At 37.6% G+C, this 20,368-nt stretch overlaps 1 protein-coding gene across 1 annotated transcript in view; it reads right to left on the bottom strand.

Moving 5' to 3' along the window:
• Window positions 1-20,368, bottom strand: part of Hipk (Homeodomain interacting protein kinase) — a 108,223-nt gene that overhangs the window by 15,094 nt on the left and 72,761 nt on the right. The window contains 18 exon segments of the mRNA XM_085490345.1: window positions 3-284; window positions 437-660; window positions 881-1,046; window positions 1,748-2,026; window positions 2,447-2,536; window positions 2,979-3,406; window positions 3,541-3,729; window positions 3,814-3,960; window positions 4,048-4,158; window positions 4,160-4,225; window positions 4,326-4,649; window positions 4,751-4,968; window positions 5,046-5,418; window positions 5,491-5,709; window positions 5,801-5,893; window positions 6,086-6,415; window positions 9,684-10,034; window positions 10,743-11,052. Of these exon segments, the coding sequence (XP_085346471.1) occupies window positions 3-284; window positions 437-660; window positions 881-1,046; window positions 1,748-2,026; window positions 2,447-2,536; window positions 2,979-3,406; window positions 3,541-3,729; window positions 3,814-3,960; window positions 4,048-4,158; window positions 4,160-4,225; window positions 4,326-4,649; window positions 4,751-4,968; window positions 5,046-5,418; window positions 5,491-5,709; window positions 5,801-5,893; window positions 6,086-6,415; window positions 9,684-10,034; window positions 10,743-10,847 (3,995 nt within the window). The 5' untranslated portion in view covers window positions 10,848-11,052.

Raw genomic sequence — 20,368 nt, 5'->3', positions numbered from 1 at the left:
ACCCGGGTGTGAATCCCTGATAGGTGGGCACTTGTTGCTGCTGAATAGCGGTAGCAGCCTGCGAAGGCGCAGCGGTAACGTATACGGGAGGTGGCACCGCTCTCGAGCGCACGTGAGCGTATTCCTGATAGAGAGGTTGCCCCAAATGCTGGGCACTTCCCATCACGGGCCCGCCAGCGGGACTTCTGCCGCCACCACTGCCGCCTGGGCTCAGATGAGTCGGATGCCCATGATGACTGTGGGTATGACTCGGATGGGCCGCCGTACCTACTACCTGGCTTTGCCTACAAATCGCAAAACAACATCTATCTCTCCTTATATACGTGTTCTATTTATGCTTATTATCTTATATATCTATTTAATCGTAAAAGAGATCTCTCGTAATCATAATACCTCGATTAAAGATACGAATAACGTCGAAGAAGAAGATTCTTACCTATATTGATGCACAGGATTGGCCACCACCCACTTTTGATGGTCTCGAGAGTGTGCCGCCGGTGGTTGAACGTATTCGTGCTTGTATTCAGCCCGTTTTCCAGGCCAGGATACTCGTTTATCCGTGCCGGTCGTATACACGATATGCTGCTCTTGAAGATGAGGATGCGCGCTGCTCGTGGTCACATACTGCAAGAAGTGGTCATGCATGTCATAGACGTCATCCTAGAAAACAGATATTACCCAAAGAAAATTACTAAAAAAGAACAAAAAGTACTCTAATAGCGCGGAGATGCGACTCAGCAACTTCTTTTTCTCCCTCCCTCTCTTCCTTTGACGGATGTTTCGCAAAGTACTATGGATGAATGGATGGACAATGAATTGCAAATAAGAGAATCGAAATAAATTTAACGTAAAATCGATTGAATAGAAATTGTTAATTAACCTGATAGGTCGGTGGCTCTTTGCAAGCTGGCGCGTGACACGGATGAGGAGCAAGATACTCGACACCGGGTTCCGGTTTAGTTGCAACGTTCACCATATTGCACTCAGACTGCACCTTTGCCAACAGCCGCTTCTTTTGTGACTGAGAAGAGTATCCTGAACTACTGCTACAAGTTGATCAAATATTTATTAGAAGAGAGAGTAATACATATAAACAAAACGATAAATTATAAATTATTTCATTATTAATAATAATATTGTTTATTCAAAATCGTAATCAAAGCAACTTTTAATTTATTTTTTAATGTATAATTAAAAATATAAGCTGCAAAGCCTTCCCGACTCATTTTAAGCTACAACATATGAGAAAACCAGCAGATTTTACTAAGATTCAATTTTATATAAAATCAGTGCGTAATTTTGGAATTTATATAAAGTCCTAGATGAAATTGAATAAAATCAGTTAGTTTTATCATATCTTGCAGCTTACAATCTACTGAACAAAAAATGTAATAGGCTCAGAGCTAAATAATAGACAGATTTACAATCAGTCAAACATGAAAAATTCGAGCTATGCGAACTGCTTTGACTGTCTGTAATTCAATAATTGTCCATTATTTAGCCATTGAGTCTTTTGTTCAGCAAATTATAAGCTACAACGTATGAAAAAACCAGCTAATTCAATAAAAATCAATTTCACATAAGATTAGTACGGAGTACTTTATCTTGTTAACGAACGTCAGATCAGAGTATAAAACAGAACAATAATTGAAAAAAATAGATGATTTTAAAAACAAGGTTTTAAAAAAGAATTCTACGAAAAGTCCCTCTCCATACCTTATTATTACCACATCCTCCATATTCTCACCTGCTAACGTGATGTTGCTGTTGCGGCTCGTGCTTGATCAACTGTGTGGTCTGTTGATGCTGCGGATGTTGTGGCAGATGCTGATATAAATGAGCGTGCGTACGGCTTGGACTAGCTTCGCCGTCGCTGTCGCCGACGGTGACACAGCTGATGACGTTCTTGCGTTGCGCTCGATGTGACGACGAGCTGCTGCTATGCGAAACGTGGCCGTTCGAGTGTTGCTGACTGTTCGTGTGCGTTGACTGCTGCATTTGCACAACGCGCGGCGTCGACTGAGTGCTGCAAGCAGAAGAGATCTCTTTATTCCGAATCATCGGGATGTCGTCGTTGCGTGCTCTGTCCATCGGCAAGTTAACATTGCATCCGTGCGCGAAATATTACATGCTAATTTGCAACGATATTTCTTTGTACTGAAAGATTCTGATTTCGTGTTAGTCGATAGTGGTTTCACGCCAAGCTCCGTAACCAGGTCCCTAAGTACACCCGTGTATTACATCAGAGTAATTTTAGAAAATTTAAAATATATGTGATTAAAAAATATAATAGATAAATTAAAAGGTTTTTCCTTAAAATAGATTTTTTAAATTAAAGCTCAATTTTGAAAATAAGAAATCAATTTTGTCAAGACATTCAATTTGTTAACTTAATTAATTATCGTTAATCACATAACACCCTTAACGGCACATTACATTAATATACCTTCGTATGACTTCTTCACGGACAGGACGTCCGTCGCCCGACAGGCGAGTTGCCAAACTTTGACAGGCGCTGCACTGACGGTCTCCGCAGCTGTCAATGATATCATGCGTGATTCTACTATCAACTGATAATGCGCTAACAGATATAAGCGTGCTTAATCATATTTTTTACAAAACCGATAATCAGTTCACGATGTTAGAGATGCACAAAATGCAATTTTTAGTCTACTTTTTTTCTATTCAATTTCAATACATTCTAATTTTCTAAATCTTATTTTAATTTACCAATTCGTCAATTTGATTGGGTAGATTTGGGTATAATTGCAGTAAATACAAACTTCTATGCTACAGATTAAAAAAATTTCGATTATCGCGTTTTACTTATTGACGAAGGAACATGATTATCAGACATCTATTTCTAAATCTGAATTCTACGAAATTATCAAACTCGTGTGCATGTTTTATCGAATCTCTGAATATACTACTATTTAAATTACTGGATGCAGGCTATACTACATTTGGCGCACACTCACCATTTTCCAGGCGCCTCATCTTCACTATCACTAATCGTGATAACGGAAACGGCTGGAGAAGGCGTATCATCAATTGTGATGGTCTGCTGTCGCACGGATGCGATTGGTTGATGTTCCACATTGTGACTACTGCTGTGCTTGCTACTATGATGATGGGATTGCACCGCCTGTTCCTGCCAATGACTGCTCGACGTCGGCGAGTGTCGTCGCATACTACTGGGTGGTGTACTCTCTTTGACTCTCTTCTTCACAGGACTCAACTGTTGCGTCTCTTTCTTATGTTCGTGTCTATGCTGAGTCTGCTGTGGTACCGTAACGTGATGTTGATGATGTTTGGTGACGGTACGCTTGCCCCAGCTCTGTGAAGGATGCTCGACGAGTGCACTAGCATTGTAAACCTCCGTGACAGGAAATACCGGCCGCTGATCCTTCCCCAAAACAAGGGAGATCAGTTAAAAATTGTATTTTCTAGTTTTCATACGTGAAACGTGAGAATTGCATTATAGATGACAATAATAAATAATATATCACGCAAAAAAAAGGAAAAAAAGCTAAATCTTACAAACAGTTTATCGACAGGTGCTACCTGTAGAATAGCAGAACTATCGACGATAAGAGGCCTTCCCCAATCACCGGCATCGCTGAGCAGTGGTTGTTGTATGGCTGCATGCTGTGGCGGCAGTTGCTGCCACGACGGTACGATAGCGGCCATCTGACGACTTCCACCAGGCCAAGATGTCTGCACAGCATTCTATGATGTGATCACAAACGTACGTCAACAGACTAGACAATTTTATAATTATTCAGAAATGAAGAGCGATATTATTTTACTTACGGTGAGCAACATTTGCCGACCAGTTTCGACCATAGACACGGGAACCGCAGCGTATTGTTGTTGAGCAGCTGCAGCTGCTGCGGCCACGGCTTGCTGCGATATAATCGACGGTTGAATTTGCAAAGGGGCCTGTTGCGGTTGCGGTGGCTGCAAATTCATTATCAATAGTTAATCATTCTAATAACAAACACTAATTATTCATATGCAATAGTGTCACTATTGTCTTTTTTTTACCTGAGCAACAACTACGTGCTTTGCAGGACTTGGCATCGTCTGGTAACCGGGCGGTGGACACAATATACTAGGCACCAGCTGATGCGCAAAGTCGTGCACGCCACTTCGTCCCGCTATTGGATCCGCTAGATGACCCGCTGTACTGCGTTGCCCGTCGACTGCTGTTATATATTTGGTACTAAAATGGAAACAAGTATAAATTATATATACATCAATTTATATTAATAAAATGTTATATAATTAAAGATTAAATTATATAATATATAAATAACACATACCAGATTGTCGTATCCTGTTTGCGCGGTGCGGTGCTCTCTGACTAATCGCTGCACTTGATTGGTCAATTGGTTGTTGAAGGTGAGAGTCACCGCACTGCCATTCGTAGTAGGTACAAAATTGGCTACTAAAGACGTTGGTGGAGGTGGTTGAGGCGCCGGCGGAGCCTGATGATGCGCAGGACTCGCGGTAAAGTCTCCCGCGCGCCTACAAACCTCCATCATCTGGACGGAAGCTTTGACGTTGTTACAGTGCGCGTAATCGACTAAGTGTGCCAGAGTGACAAATGCGTGGTTCAGTGCCTCGCCGGGTGTTATACGGCGCTCCTTTAACCCAAACACAAAACAGGTATTAGAAAAATACTGCATTGAGTTCTTATGTATGAAAGGATCACATTTTCCGATCAAAAGCATAAATTAGATATTACTACCTGGTCCATTGTAAGCATCCTCTTCAAGAGGTCAATGAACTCTCTCCTATCTGCTTTCTCTGGCAAGAGTTGACCGCCATCTAAATCAGTCGGTACGTTAACCTGACCGATATCGTCAAGGCAGTTAAAAATATATTTCCTCGCTTCCTTGGATTTGATACCAGTCTCCGCTTCGTGTTCTTCCGGTGTCTTTAACCGCCAAAATGGATATGTGCCTAAAAATATATACGAAATTTGTGAGAAACTCGCGCTCGCTATTCGATATTATTATTCTACGTATCGAGATACGCACTGTCCATGTCTCGGTAAAAGAATTTTGTTGTCTTGCTAGCGTTGTTCAACATATGTTCTGTCGGTAGGCCCTGCGTTTGACTTATATATCGAATTTGATCATACTCGGAACTGCCCGGGTATAAAGGCCATCCCAAAAACAGCTCTGCGACGACACAGCCGAGCGACCACATATCTATCGCTTCACAATACGGAAGTCCCAGTATGATCTCGGGTGCGCGGTAATATCGCGACTGTAGATAGGTGTTACAGACTGCTTTCGACACATGCGAGGCTGATCCGAAATCGATGACCTTTACTCGATACGGTTGACGCATTGGATCCACTAGCATAATGTTCTCCGGTTTCAAATCAGCATGAATCAATCCTAATTGCTGCAAAAGGCAAAAGGTTGGTCAGGCACTCGTTAATTATCATCATCGATCGAATGAACGTCTAACGCTTACCTTTAATTTTAACAACGCGGTCAATACTTGTTGGAGAATGGGCCTGATGTATTTGAGAGGTAGAGGTGAGAATTTATTCTGCTTCAAGAAATCGTAGAGATTCTGCTCCAACATTTCAAATACCAAGCAGGTATGTGATTTGTGTTGGAAGCACTCGTAGGCGCGCACGAAATTGAACTCATCCGCATTTTCCTGACTAAGTCGAGACAGGATGGAGACCTGTAAATGATAAATTACAGTTTATAATATAGGACATAACTATGAATAATTTCGTTTTCCTCTGTAATTTTTTTTAAATTTCGTAACTCACCTCAATCTGACCCTGGCGCGCGTACGATGGATGGTTCTTTAGAATTTTGATGGCTACTATTTCGTTCGTTCCTTTTTTCCAACATTTTACAACCTGCAAGAAATTTATCTCTGCGTAATTGCAATTTTTATGGTTTCGGATATGTAGACAAAATTAATATCAATTGTGAATGTCTACCCAAATTTTGCAAAAAAAAAAAAAAATAAATAAAAAAAAATAAAAAAAACAGACTTTCAAGATTTTTTCCCAAGAGTATACATTCTGAATTATTACAAGTGTTTTTACCTGTCCGAAAGTACCCCTGCCGAGAAACTCGAGGACCTCATACTGGTTAGTCATGGAGTAGAGGACTTCATGCTGCACCAAATGATAATCCCCATCGCCCTGGGGATTGCTGCCACCGCCGTTCCCGTTGGCCGCGTTGGCCACTTGCTTGCTATGCGCCGTCATGCTCGTCTGCTTGTTGTGCTGTTGCTGCTGCTGTTGTTGCTGCAGCTGCTGTTGTTGCTGTTGGGTATGGTGCTGCGACACTACAGTACTACCCACCGCATTCGTCGCGTTGGCGGAGTGGACTGCCAGGCCGTCACCATTACCCTCCCTCGACCAAGTCTTTCTCTGTAGGAGGAATATACCTTATAAAAAAATTTTTTTACGTTAAGAAATCGTAGTCGAATACGAAGAGCTTCGTGGGTCAAATTTGAGCAAAACGAGAATAAACGACGAACAGTGACAGCGACACGAGTCGAGAGGTCTCTCGACCTTATAGGCTGGTGGCAAATGTAACGCAAAAACACACCACGTACTATTACCTGATTGCAACGGAGATTCCAGAAATTTTCCACGCAAAAGAGGGCTTCGATCGACGCCGATTGCGTGATTCGCGCATCGTTGGAGATTAATTAACAAACTGTGGGGGCCAAGAGGGGGATATTTATATCGTGCATCCTTGTGCGCTATGAAACATCGTCGATCATCGAAGGGATCGTCGAGGAAACGCGTCCCCCGCGAGATCTCGCGCTAATAATCCCTCTATGATCATCATTATCGTCGTCGTCGTCGTCGAAGCTATAGTCATCGAAATTGCCGGCTCTCGCCTACAGAATTTCGCAGACATCACGCGCGTGTCTCAGCGTCCGCATGGCACTTTCCGTCCACGAATGGTCGGCATGAAATATGTAATGGAAGCCTTGAAAGCAATCGATAGTTAACTACGCCATACGGAAACGTTATCTAAGTCGGTACTCGTGACACTCCGGAGCAACGATAGACAACCGAAACGTGATTATCTGTAATTATCCTTACGCAGATCAAATGTACATTCGAATGCAGTTCTTCGTCGATGCATTTCGTTAATAAGCCAATTTCTGATTAGAGAAGGAAAAAAAAGAGAATTTTTATTCGAGGAATCATTAGCAAATTATTCATGCGAAGATTCTCCTTGGACCATCAACGATACTTTGCACTCGCCTCCGGGTAAAAACAAACTTTATCTCGACATAAAAAAATGTTAGCTATCACAGCTAAATTTTATCTCCCTATATTACACCTGAAATTTAATGTAATTATCGTTTCTGAATTTTAGCTACGGTAATTAATATTTTTAAGTTATAGTTTAAGAAATTATTTACATTGTAATTAAAAATATCTAATCAATAATTTAAAAAATTTAATATAAATAGTTAATAAACTATAGATATTATAGGTACATCCAAAATTTAATTATGATAGCTAATATCTTTTTTTTAAAGCGACACCGCATCCTGCTCGAATGTTACTAATCTCATGTCTGATGACAAACAATTTTTTTTTGTCAAACAGCTTTTATCAGTTACAGCCGCAGACCGCGATTCTCGAGGGACGAGGATTCTCGAATCGATCGCGCAGAGAATGACGTATAAATACATACATGTATCGCGCATTTGTTTGTAGTAGTATCCATAAGTTCCCGGTAATAGGCGTCATTTTCCTACGACGTTATAAGTGCGTGTACGTCGTTACTCTTGGAATCGGAAAATTAATGAGCATCAAGTAAATTGAGATACCTGCTGTATATAATTAGAAGCTCGTTAACCTTCAGATGTCGTAGCATTTCACGAATATATTATCGAATCGAACGTTCCGAAAATCCACGAGGACAGACACATATATTTATTATTATCGATCGCTATAAAACTATAAAGTATCGTGAATCAGGCGTGCCAAGAAATTCGATCGGGCCTCGGTCGTTTAAAAGGAACGAACGCAATATTAGTTTAATATGCCTATTTGCCAAGTCGGAAATGTGGCTCGATTGCGACGATTGAGACGGCAAAAAGATCGCGCGATATACCGTATAGCAATAAGATATTACAAGACGTTTGTATATCATGAAGCAAGAATGTTAGAAGACGAGCGCGATGAATCAGCGAGAGGACATATTATAGCGTGCAAGCCATCCGATGTTATTGAATCGACGTCGAGTTAAAGCCAACGCGAGGATGCAGTTTGGAAACTTCGAAGGCGGATAAGACGCGAGGCGAACCCAAGGGACACAATTATTAGATGAGATATTAGCACAGAGAGAAAGAGAGAGAGAGAAAGAGAGAGATAGATAGATAGATGGAAAGTTAGACGATATAGTTCTAAGCATAATTTAACCCTTCTGTCAATTAATATGAATATCCGAGGCAACTTTAATTATTAAAAATATGTTGAACATTTTCTCCGAAATTAAAATAGAATATTCGATATCATCATCAGCTGATTTAAAAAGACGTCAAATCAAAATATGCAGTTGGTATCCGGGTATACCACCTTATATATACGGATATGAAAAACTGAAAATGTATGCATTGACAGAAGGGTCAAACGAGCTGCTCATGCATACTGGAAACAAATTCACATGAAAACTGCGACTTATAACGGAACTGCGCCCCTAATTAAGTCAATCTTATGTACAGCAAGCGATCGCTATGATACAATTATTGCCGAGACATGGTTGAACGATATCCATTGCAATAAAGTTTGCGACGGATGAGCAGCGGGCAAACTGTATAGTATCTTCTTCCCCAGGCCTTTCCCTTTCGCCCGGCTTGTAGCAAGAGAAGGCATCATCAGTCGCGAAGCGAGAAGTATCACGACTCGTTGCCAAACGTAAGAGTCGGAGTCAAACAATCTAACTCTGAAGCCTGCGAGCCGTTATGACAATAAGCGGTTAGTAGTCAAGTTAGTAGACAATAAGTAGTCGTTAAGTTCTATTCGCCAGAGTGCCGAAGAGTCGACACCGTACGACGAGACCGTGAAAGAAAGTTCTTCCTGTCTATCTGCGTAACGTTAGGAAGGAAAAAAATGTAACTGTACGCTCTGAGCGAGAAAGGCAGGAAGAGACATAGCCGCGATTGTTCGCGCTCTCGTAATTACACGTGTGTGTTTATAACAACTGGCCCGAGAGAATACGAGCAATGGCGAAACAACAACAAGCTACGGTAAAAGTCGGAAACTTGCAAATAAATGACACTGAGATATCGCCGCGATTGTTTGCTCATTGTGCTGATTACGCGTGATGCTGAAAGAGGGAAAACAAACAAAAGCCGCGCATTTAGCGCTAAATAAGGCCGTTTTAGGTACGAATAATGTGCACAACTGAAATTGCACCATTATTTTCAAAACGCGGATTCTAAAACAAGCTATAGCGATTAGGTTCGAAAGTAAAGTCTTTGATCTTATTGTTAGTAAGTCTATGATTTCATCAACATCGTAATTCGACGTTGAATACAATCTTTATATTGAATAAAGTGAAACATACGATAAGACCGAATTTAACGCTGAACACGAAGAGCAGATACTAGGTTGAACGATTTGCAAATGCGACGACATAGAAAGCAAGTTGGAAAGTGGCACTAACCTTCTGGCCACAGCGTTGGTACGTATCTAAGAGCTTGATCGTCGAGGCTCGTACCAGGGTCTGCTGGTTCGGACTACTCTTCTGCAGCGCATTATTGTTGTGCAGCGAGCTAAATGCGGTATTAGCACCGTTCACGGAGTATCGTTGTTGCAGACCGGTATTGTCCAATTGGTAGTCGCTGGTCGATTGGACCAATGCGTGCTGGATCACCGGCTGGCTCACGTTGTAGTCCAACTTGCGCTTCTTGCTGTGATGGTGAACGGTGTTGTTACTGCTGCTGCTGCTGCTGCTGCTGCTGCTGCCGTTGACGCTACTCGTCTGCTGTGTTTGGATGAACATGTCATACATTCCCTATAATCAAAAAGGATCTCGTTAACAAGGATAACTCTCTCGACTATAGAGTGTTCCAGGAGCAATGATCAACATTCTAGGATATGATTCTATACATTATTTTCAGCAAAAAGGTTTATATAAACATGTGACCTATTTTGGACGGTTGTAAAGATACAACGTATTCAGTTCCAAGAACGAATACATTTATTTAAAACCAAATTCTATGAAATAATTACATACAATTGTAAGCTTATAATACACGTGAATAATTAATATTAATTGATAAACAGTAATTTCAATTAATTAATAATAATTAAGTTAATAAATATAATTGTTCTTAAATTTGAATACGTTGTATCTTTATAACCTAACCATCTAGAATACTGATCATTCCTTCTGAAATACCCTCTGTGTGTGTGTGTATTTGTGTGTGTGTGTGTGTGTGTGTATGTGTGTGTCTTAATTTTTATTTATTATATTGTATTTATTTTATTATTAATCTTTTATTTTAAAAAATCTTACAAATAGAAATCTTATTTTTCTTTCATTATTTTTCTTTTATTCAAAAATTTTTATTTATTATTATATTTATTATTACTTATTATATTTTGAAATTTCAAATTTTTTAAATTAAAATTTAATAACTGAAAAGAAATGACAGCAAGTTGCGTGACAATTAAAAGTTAAAATGAGATGAATACTTTAATATATGAATAATGATCCTACTTTTTTAGGGTTTTCTAAAAGTATCACATCTTCGTTGGTGCCAATAATGATAACCTCATTGTCATCATCATCATTAATAATAATAACTTCATCGTTAGACTCCATGGTGACAAAAAAATATCAGAGAGCACAAAATGTAAGGGCCAATGAATAATTTAAAATCTTCTTCTTGTTCTGCGTCCACGTCAGTTTGAGTCAGTGAATCTCCAAAAAAAAAACTGTCATCAGATATCGTCACGTATTTCGTTACGTAAATTGAAGTCGCCGCTTTTTCCTTGGGTTTTTCACTAAATTTTTCAATAAATTTAACCTGAAAGCAAACAATTTTCTTGGGATTTATTTAATTAAATTGAGAAATATTTTCTTTTCTTTAGTCTCAACTTTCATGGTTGAGAACTCTTGTCATGCTTCTTATCATGCAATTATATTAAGCGTTTCGAAACAACCCATCGATTTTAGGACTGTTTCAGAAACTGTAGTTTTCTAATCTGTTATGCTTACACGCGAGGTGTGCTCTGCATTGTAATAATATTTCATGTATGATAAAATTTAGATATAAATATAAAAATAAAACTTCCATGCAAAAATGAAAAATAATAATAATAAATAGTAGATAGATAAAAAAATTGTAAAAAAATATGTATCAAAAAAAACTTACAACCTTATACATTTTAGCATTTAATTTTATATATTAATATAATATTATATTATATTTCATATTAACATATAATATTAAACAATTTGTTGATTTAAATGATAAATTAAATAAAAATATCGGACAAACTGCGAGTTGGAAATACGTCTGGCTGGTAATAACCGAGAAATATTTTCTCTTTTGCTGTAACATGTTGTAAGTTCATGCAATTCTCCCCGATCGCAACCAAATACGCAGCATTGCACAATGCATCTGTGACTCATAGTCAGAGTTGCCGATCGAATAATACTGAACGAACGAAAACATCCGATCGATCGCTATCCCGAATGTCTCGGAAACATTGCGCGATTTCAATTCCGCCCCCTCAGGTTCTTCCCTACTATTTATCATATCGGCATGCATCTCATTCTCTCATTCTCTCTTCCTCTTTTCTTCTCTATCGTTCTTGCCGTCATTTATCTAACGTGCGCGACGTGCTCTAATTATAGTGCTGACTGTCAGAAATAGTGCTGGTCAACATTACGAACGATCCACGGTATCACGAGGTACAGTTACGTTTAAGTTAACCGGCTCGACACTCGTCGGATCTTAACAAAACTGGTGCAAACAAGTAGCACGGCCGTGCCGGTCGCTTTAGGAACAGGTCGTGGAAAAAAATACCGCACCTTGACGCAAAGAGACGATAATAATCTCGTCATTGTCGTTGCGACAAAACGGACTTCTCGTGTTCCCCAATCTTAACTTGTAAGAGAAATTGATATCAAAAATCTGCTCGAAGATAAAAAAACGCAATCTATTAATAATAATTAATAAATACCTACTATCAACGCATATTTTCATTGGAAATCTGTTTAATTACATCGATAGCTTGAATAAATATCTCTCTTCGAAAGTAATTAATGAATAAGCACAGTAACTAAATATATATAAATGTATATGAAATATGAAAATAATATCCAATCATGTGTAAAACACATGTGGTGATAAACTAGCCACGAATTTTGCCCAACATTATAACAAATATACACAGAGAATTTTCTCTTAGAATTTATCCTGAAAATTATGGTATTCGTGGGACAATATGGAATTGTATTGGAAGAATTTCTCTGATTAATATCTACCGCGCAATAAGATATAAGATTTATTCACTGGAAAGAAAATCTTGTTACATTAACAACATTTTTTCCCCAGTGTTCGATTAACTTTATTATGTACATATTAATATTTTTTATTGTGGTAAATATTTATCCGAGAAACTTATAAAATTCTTCCAATACCATATTGTCCCACGATGATTTTCAGAGTAAATTCTAAGAAAATTCTCTCCGTAAGTATATAAATAGAAATCTGATAAATGCGAACGGGCGAAATTGCAGTAATCCGTTTCAGGGAAATAAGTAGCTACGGGATAACTGTTTCGGAGTAATTTGTCAGGTCACGTCGCGATGACTCAGCCCGGAATAAAATTAACAAAACTTTGCGTCACCCTGTAGCGGTGTCGGCCCCCGCGCTCGTAATCCGTATATGTACCGTACATACACGTTCATATGCGAATATAAATACGTAGGTATGTATGTGCATCGCGCGCTTATATTCCGCGCGATGAGTCAAGCCGATCGATTGATGAACGGGGAAATCCGAGCTTATTCGCCGAACGGCCAAAACTTTCGTGGCAAATTGCGAGGTAGCCAAGTAACAGCAAATTCCGAATGGCCAATCGCGTCAACTGTCGCGACAAACCTCTACACGATCGTGTATACAGAGTGACGCAAAACAATAGGACGATAAAGCGACAGGCATTAATCACGCGATTCGTATTGACACATATACATGGCAACTTTAGAAAAATCGAAAAATAAAGTCCCAAGTATAGAATTCTGCCTCGATTTGCCGAGATTAAATACAGGGCCTAGGTAAAAAAAATTCAGTTTGAAATAGGTATATGTTTAAGTCCAGAATACACCTTAGAAATTTATCTTTATTTTATCGAGGAAAAAAATAATCGGAAAATCTGCGTGGGTTCTAAATTACCACTGACATATTTTTCCCAAATTAGAATAAATATGAAACTATATATGGGGCCAGGATTAAATAATCTAGCTTATAGAAATAATTATAATACAAATCAAGCAAATATTTTAAAAATTTATAGGTCCTAGTTAGACTCCAAATAATTTTTCTACAAATTCTGGGCGTAATCTTGAGCCCATCCGGATTCTGCGATAGAACCTGTCCGATTTAGGCGTCCCAAACTTTGTACAGGTTCTAGTTAGATTTTTTATCTGGATTCCAGTAATATTTTTAAAAGATTATATGGACCCCTGATTATTTCCAGACAAAATTTCTACATGGGGTACACCGCATTGATTTTAGGTAAAAATGGATTTTGGTTAAATCAGCTGATTTTTTTTCATATTGTGTTGTAACTTACAACCTGCTAAACAAAAGATGTAATAGGTACAAAGATAAATAATGGAAAATTACAGTCTGCCAAACAACTCGCAAAACCTGAGTTTTTTTATACATGACTGCATGGTTGTAATTGTCTATTATTTAGCTTTGAGCCTATTACATTTTTTGTTCAGTAAATTATAAGCTACAGCATATGAAAACCAGTTAATTTTACCGAGATTTAATTTCATCTAGGAGTTTATATATAAATTCAAAAACCTCGCACTAATTCTATATAAAATTGAATATCTGATCATTGATTAGTAAAATCTGCTGGTTTTCTCATATGTTGTAATTTTTGATCTACTGAACAAAAAATGTAATATACTCAAAGCTAAATAATAGATAATTATTGATTTACAACTAGTCAAACAGGAAAAACCCGGGTTTTGCGAGTTGTTTGACTAGCTGTAACGCAGTAATTGTTCATTATTCATTTTTACAGCTATTACATTTTTTGTTCCGCAGGTCATAAGCTACAACATATAAAAAAATCAGCTGATTTAATCCGGAAATCCATTTTTACATAAGATTAGTGCGGATTACTTTCTCTCTTCAAGAATCCAGCTTAAATTGATAATTGATGTGTATGAAAAATCTGTATTTTTAATAAATAGATATTTAGAATTTTAGCTAAAGAAATTTTTTTTGTATTATCGGCTTTACATTTTGTCTCCTGCAGCCTGAATGACTAAACTGCATTTTATGATGGCTCAACACACAAACGGAACACAAATAATGGGGCGTTAATCCCTTGGATATGCTGGCAAGATTTACAATGTGTATTGTATTTTTTTTTCCGAAAATCGTTAACCGTTAGAAGAACTCACAATACCGGTTATGCCGAAATTTACCTTCGAATTCCTGACGTAGGTACGTCAATATCGTAAAAATAAAATACCTTAAAAAAAAACTGACAAATCTAAGTTTATTAAGTTTATCTAAGGTTATTTTTGAAAAACTATCTATCTCGTAAGACGTCATTACAAAGACTTTTCGATATGATAGAGCACGATAAATGATAGAATAATTATTTTAGAGTCATTTTTAGAAATATCTCTATACTGAGAGAATTTTCTTTTATTGTTAGAATTTACCCTGAAAATCATAGTAATCTTGGGACAATATAAGAATTTTGTAAGTTTCTCTGATTAAATGACCACAATAAAAATATTAATATATACACAGTAAATTAATCGAACATATTTTATATCTTCTTGTGGTAGATATTAATATTTTTTAGATTTCTCTAGATTGCTATCATGTGCCTAAATACGTGTAGAAAATGCCTTACATATATAAAGTCAGCAGAACAACACACCTAATATGATATTCGCAGCATGTGTATAATAATATATATATATATGTATATACGTCCATGTTACGTGTGCATGCAAATTTTTATATTTCATCCGCGGGATTTTTTTCGACGTTCGCGATAAAAAACGATAAAGAGATTTATTCACTTTCCGTGCGTAAAGACGGAATTGTGTTTTATCTCGCGTGAGCACGGAAGGGAGTAGATTCAACGGTCATGCATCGGTGACCGGTCATTCACTGATGCATCTACCCCGCGTATATTGATAGAACGTAATCGATATACTGCGCGACGCATCTGCGACAAGTTACTTTGAAAGCGGAACCAAGCGGAAAAAGTATCGATACGCGCGCGTGAAAAAGAGTCGCGCAACAAAAGTACGTGTATATCGACTACTCGCAAATATCATCGGAACTCGGAGCGGGCGACTATAATTATAGTTGACACATGACGTAAAACGGGAAGTCGCGCCGCTCTTAATGCGATATTATGTTAATTCCTCAGCGTTAAGGGAGGCTTCCTTCGCTTATGCGTCCCGACCGTCGTAAATTTAAATCCTAGTATCGTGATCATAAACGTCCGACGTTACGTCCCGTATTTACAACCGGCAATCCTCTCTCTCTCCGTCTCTCTCTCTTTGTGCGCAAAAATTCACCGACAAATTGGACGTTCGCGCGTTAAGCTTCATTTGCGCCGCGAAACGGCATCGCCAACAATCGAGGGAGCGGAGTAAATCCTTTGCGAATAGCGCACCGTAAATAATCGCGCCTAATGCAAATGTAACCGCGTAATGTAATCCACCGCGGTTCCACCGGGTGTTCTAATAAAGGCGCGTATCGGTGGCTTCAGTTGAAGCATGTATTTCCGCGCACGAAAAAAAATATCAGCTACCATAGCTAAATTTTAGGTTTACTACATCCCTATATTACATCTGAAATTTAGTTACCATGTCTAAATTTTGGCTACGATAATTAATATTTTTAAACCAGTTTAATAGGGAATTCCCCGTTAAATATAATTAAAAATATTACCACAGTGTTAAAATTTAGTTATGGTAAATGAAATTAAATTTCAGGTGTAATATAGGAATATTTAAAATTTAGCTGTGATAGCTAATATTTTTTTTCTGTGCGAGTCGTTTTAAATTCATATTTTTGAAAAATGGAAATTACGCGTTAATTAGAAAGCTACTTTGCGCAAAACTTGCGAACATATATAATTGACTTTTCTGAAAAATACACGAATAACATGCTTTAGAGACGGAACCTTAAATTACATCGTTAAAGGACTGTGCACTCAGTCTTCTTTCGCAGAATAATTATACTGGAGATTTCTCTTTTCTTTTAAATCTTCCAAAATATTAAGAGAATTGACGTTCAATTAGCATAAAACGCAAAAAAAAAAATAAATTGCAAAATTATTCAAATTAATTAACATTGATTCAAAGAGTCTATTTTTGAAATGTCACGTTGAAATTTAATCGACCCCGTCTCGCGTCGATTTTCACGTTTCGCTTACGCATGTGCGTCGGCCAAGGTTCGCCATCGTCGCATATCCATCGATATATGTACTTCTCGTGTTCGCGGGATCTAATAATAATTTTTACGTAAATCCACCCTAGCGCAAATAAACGTTGCAGAGAATAAGTCGTCCGCTTGTTATTATTAAATTACGCAAGGTGCGCAAGGCGCCGAAGTAAATAAACGTGAGGCAGCTTTTTTTCGTGAAAGCAGAAGCTTCGACGAATCGATGGACGATTAAGCAATTGTTTCCATGGATTAACACACAATGGGGATCACTTGTATCCTTATGACGTCAGTAGGCTCGTCGCAAACATTCGTTTCTTGTTCGACGATGACAAGGGATTCGCTTCAAAATGTTATTAATTTTTTTTTACGAAAGATCGACAAACATGCTCATGCGTTTCGCCGAATCGCTTCCGTTTTTTTATTCTTTCTTGTGCATGTAACCGATAAAACGTCGCGCGATTCTGCGACGAAAAACGCGGTCGGACGATATATTTATATCGATCAAACTCCTGTGGACGATAGAAGGACGAGTGCGTGTTTCGTTATTTTAGGGAGAAGACAGACACGTATGTTTGACGTATATATTTACCGCGATGAATTTCGAGGGAAGAAACGGTTCGGACAAATTGCGAGTAGGAAGCTAAGAAAATCCTTCGTGTGGTAATAATGGCCTTCAGTGCCAGGCATGAGTTAATGTTTGGAATATTGCGGGGAAACATGACGGGGTTGTGCGTGTCATTATATACGGACCCGAAAATGATATCTTTTCTTCCGGTGAGCTTGTACACGACCCCGTCAGGGATACGAGGATCTAATTTACTACTACATCCGAGAATACAATTTCGCGGTACCTCGACCCTGTCTAAAGAATTATATGCTTTTTCGCTTGAGTCGAAATTTAAGGCACACAACGAAAATATTGGAATTCATGTGAAAAAGCAAGTCAGTAGCAGAGAATAGCATATAAAATAAAAGATTCTACACAGAGAGAATTTTCTCTTAGAATTTACTCTGAAAGTCATGATAATCATAGGACAATATGGAATTATATGGAAAGAATTTCATTACAGTTTCTTAGATTCATATTTACCACAATAAAAAATATTAATATCCACAATAACATATAAAATATCAATTAATCAATTAATTTTATTATGAACATATTAATATTTTTTATTTATGAATAATTGTATCAATTCTTTATATTCGAAATTTATACGGAATTTTCTCTTAGAATTTACTCTGAAAATGATGATAATCGTAGGACAATATGATATTGGAAGAATTTTATATATTAAAAGTTTCTCTGATTAAATATTTATCACAATAAAAATATATTAATACTATGTATACATATAATAAAATTAATCGAACATATTTTATATGTTATTGTGGATATTAATATTTTTTATTGTGGTATAAATATTAATCGGAGAAACTCTAACAAAATTTTTCCAATACTATATTGTTCCAAGATTATCATGATTTCCAAGGTAAATTCTAGAAGAAAATTCTCTCTGTATAGAATAATTTAATTATTCGTAACATTAATGCATAAATAAATGAATAAGTGATACTGTTGAGAAATTTTTAACACGCATTAATTAAAATGTGACACGATTAAATTGAAAATATACAATTAAATTAAGATTGAAATGAAAATCTCGCTTTGATATTTTTTTCACAAAAATGCTTATTTTCAATGTACGTTAAGGCAGAATTCGAATTGGTACAATTAAGACGACGCTTGAACATTTGCCAATTTTAACAAATAGCTTACTTAGACAACTAAAATTCGTGGTATAATGAATTCCTTCAGCGATGCGACGTGTCAGCGCTTAACAGCCGGTGCAACGTACCCGGAGACACAAATGCATGCGTATGCATGTATGTATGCAACGCACTAACACAAGTATATCTCCGTAAAGGAGAACAGCCGCAAAAATGCCCTAACGGACAAGCAACGTATATCCTGAAATGCCTGCACGTATACAGCTCGACGTGTATAGCAAGATTAAAAAAAATAAATAACAAAAAATTAAAGGCGAGAAACCAAACTAAACATGTTTAATCGAACAACTACGAAATGTATCATTTTATCGCATTCTTTTACGATTTATCTACTTTTTATCATCAATAAACATGTTTATCATTTCCGGAATCATCATTAATCTTAAAATAAGTAAAACTAAAAGTTAAAATATTTTTAATTTATAATTTATTCCTTGATTCATATATAGTTTTTAATATGGAGGAATGTAATATCGTATATATATAAATAAGTCAATGCACATTCAAATAGTTTGTGTAGATATAATATGTTAATATATTGACTACTCATATCTATTGTTCATCATTCGAAATAATATATTCCCGAGTAAAGACAGTTGGATACCTAATATATATGTCCTGTTATGCAAAAATAAAAATGTTTATCATCGTGCAATAATGGCTTGGAACTTCAAGTCCGTGTAGTTTTATGTACTTGCCTTTCTCTACGATTAAGGATTAGAGAGTTTTCTCTTTATATATGAATCATGACGTCAATGTTGTTATCGCGACGCTATTCGTTATGGAAATTAACACGCGTATGCAAAATAAATGGACAGCTACCAATCGCTCGAGTGATGCTAACAAGAATATTAAAATTCACATCATATTGAATAAACAGTTTAGCGAGAGAAATCCACGTTATAAGATTTTGAGAAAATAAGGAACTGTGCTGTTATTTGCATTTTCCAAGCAGCGGGGTTTAATGTGCCATTCGAATGAGCCGTTTGCGAAATATGCTCGCTAAGAACACGACGATGAGAGCTATTCCAAGCATCGCTAATATTTCTGAAATGTGGCACACTCTCCAATTCCACGCTTAAGCTCGTCGTATGTCACGTAAAACATGGTGAAATCGTTATATTATCTCGTTATATTTGAAATTTGTTCCGAGGTGTATATATATATATATATTTGTCGTTGCAAAACGTGTCAATGATCGAACGAATAAGAGAGTACATAACAAATTATTACAGCGATCGTTAAGGTGGAAGATAAGTACATTTGTTTGCCCGCTTTTACCGCGTTTTACACGATTTACAGCGTTTTACAACGGACATATTTCGCTCAATCTTATATACGTATATTAGCTCGAAGAAGGCAGTAAATAATTTATGTTACAAGGGATAATAAAAAAGTTTCCTCGCGATGTTTTTCTCCTGCAGTTTGTAATTGACATTTTGCAACAGAAAGGAACCTCTCTCTCTTTCATTCTCTCTCGAGTACAAAGAAAACGCAATTTTTCCGCATGACATGAAAGAGACAACACAGTCGCCGCGAACCGTCAAGCTGCCAAAATTCTACGTTGAAATGTAGCCACGAACCGAGAGCGAATCGATAAGCTCTTACCGAATTCAGGCCTGCCTGCCTCTTCGCAAAATTGCTAATTACGGCTAGGGCACTCCCTGACGCGTTCCAACGCGCACACCACTGAAACTGGACTGAAACCCCAGTTTGCGTCCAGTACAATGCCTATCGCCGAAAACGAAGGGCCGGCGGGCTCGGCTCACCATGTTAATGCCCAGGTATAAGGGAGATACCCGCATGGCCGAAGCCCACACCGATACCCGTGCCCGATGGAAACTACCCAGCGCATATACAGGGTGTGCCATTTAAAAATCAA

Source organism: Nylanderia fulva, unplaced genomic scaffold (assembly GCF_048542155.1).
Source record: "Nylanderia fulva isolate GAGA-0341 unplaced genomic scaffold, ASM4854215v1 Scaffold12, whole genome shotgun sequence".
Taxonomy (NCBI): Eukaryota; Metazoa; Arthropoda; class Insecta; order Hymenoptera; family Formicidae; genus Nylanderia; species Nylanderia fulva.
The sequence above is the reverse complement of the archived record's forward strand: the minus strand, read 5'-3'. Positions and strand labels throughout refer to the sequence as shown.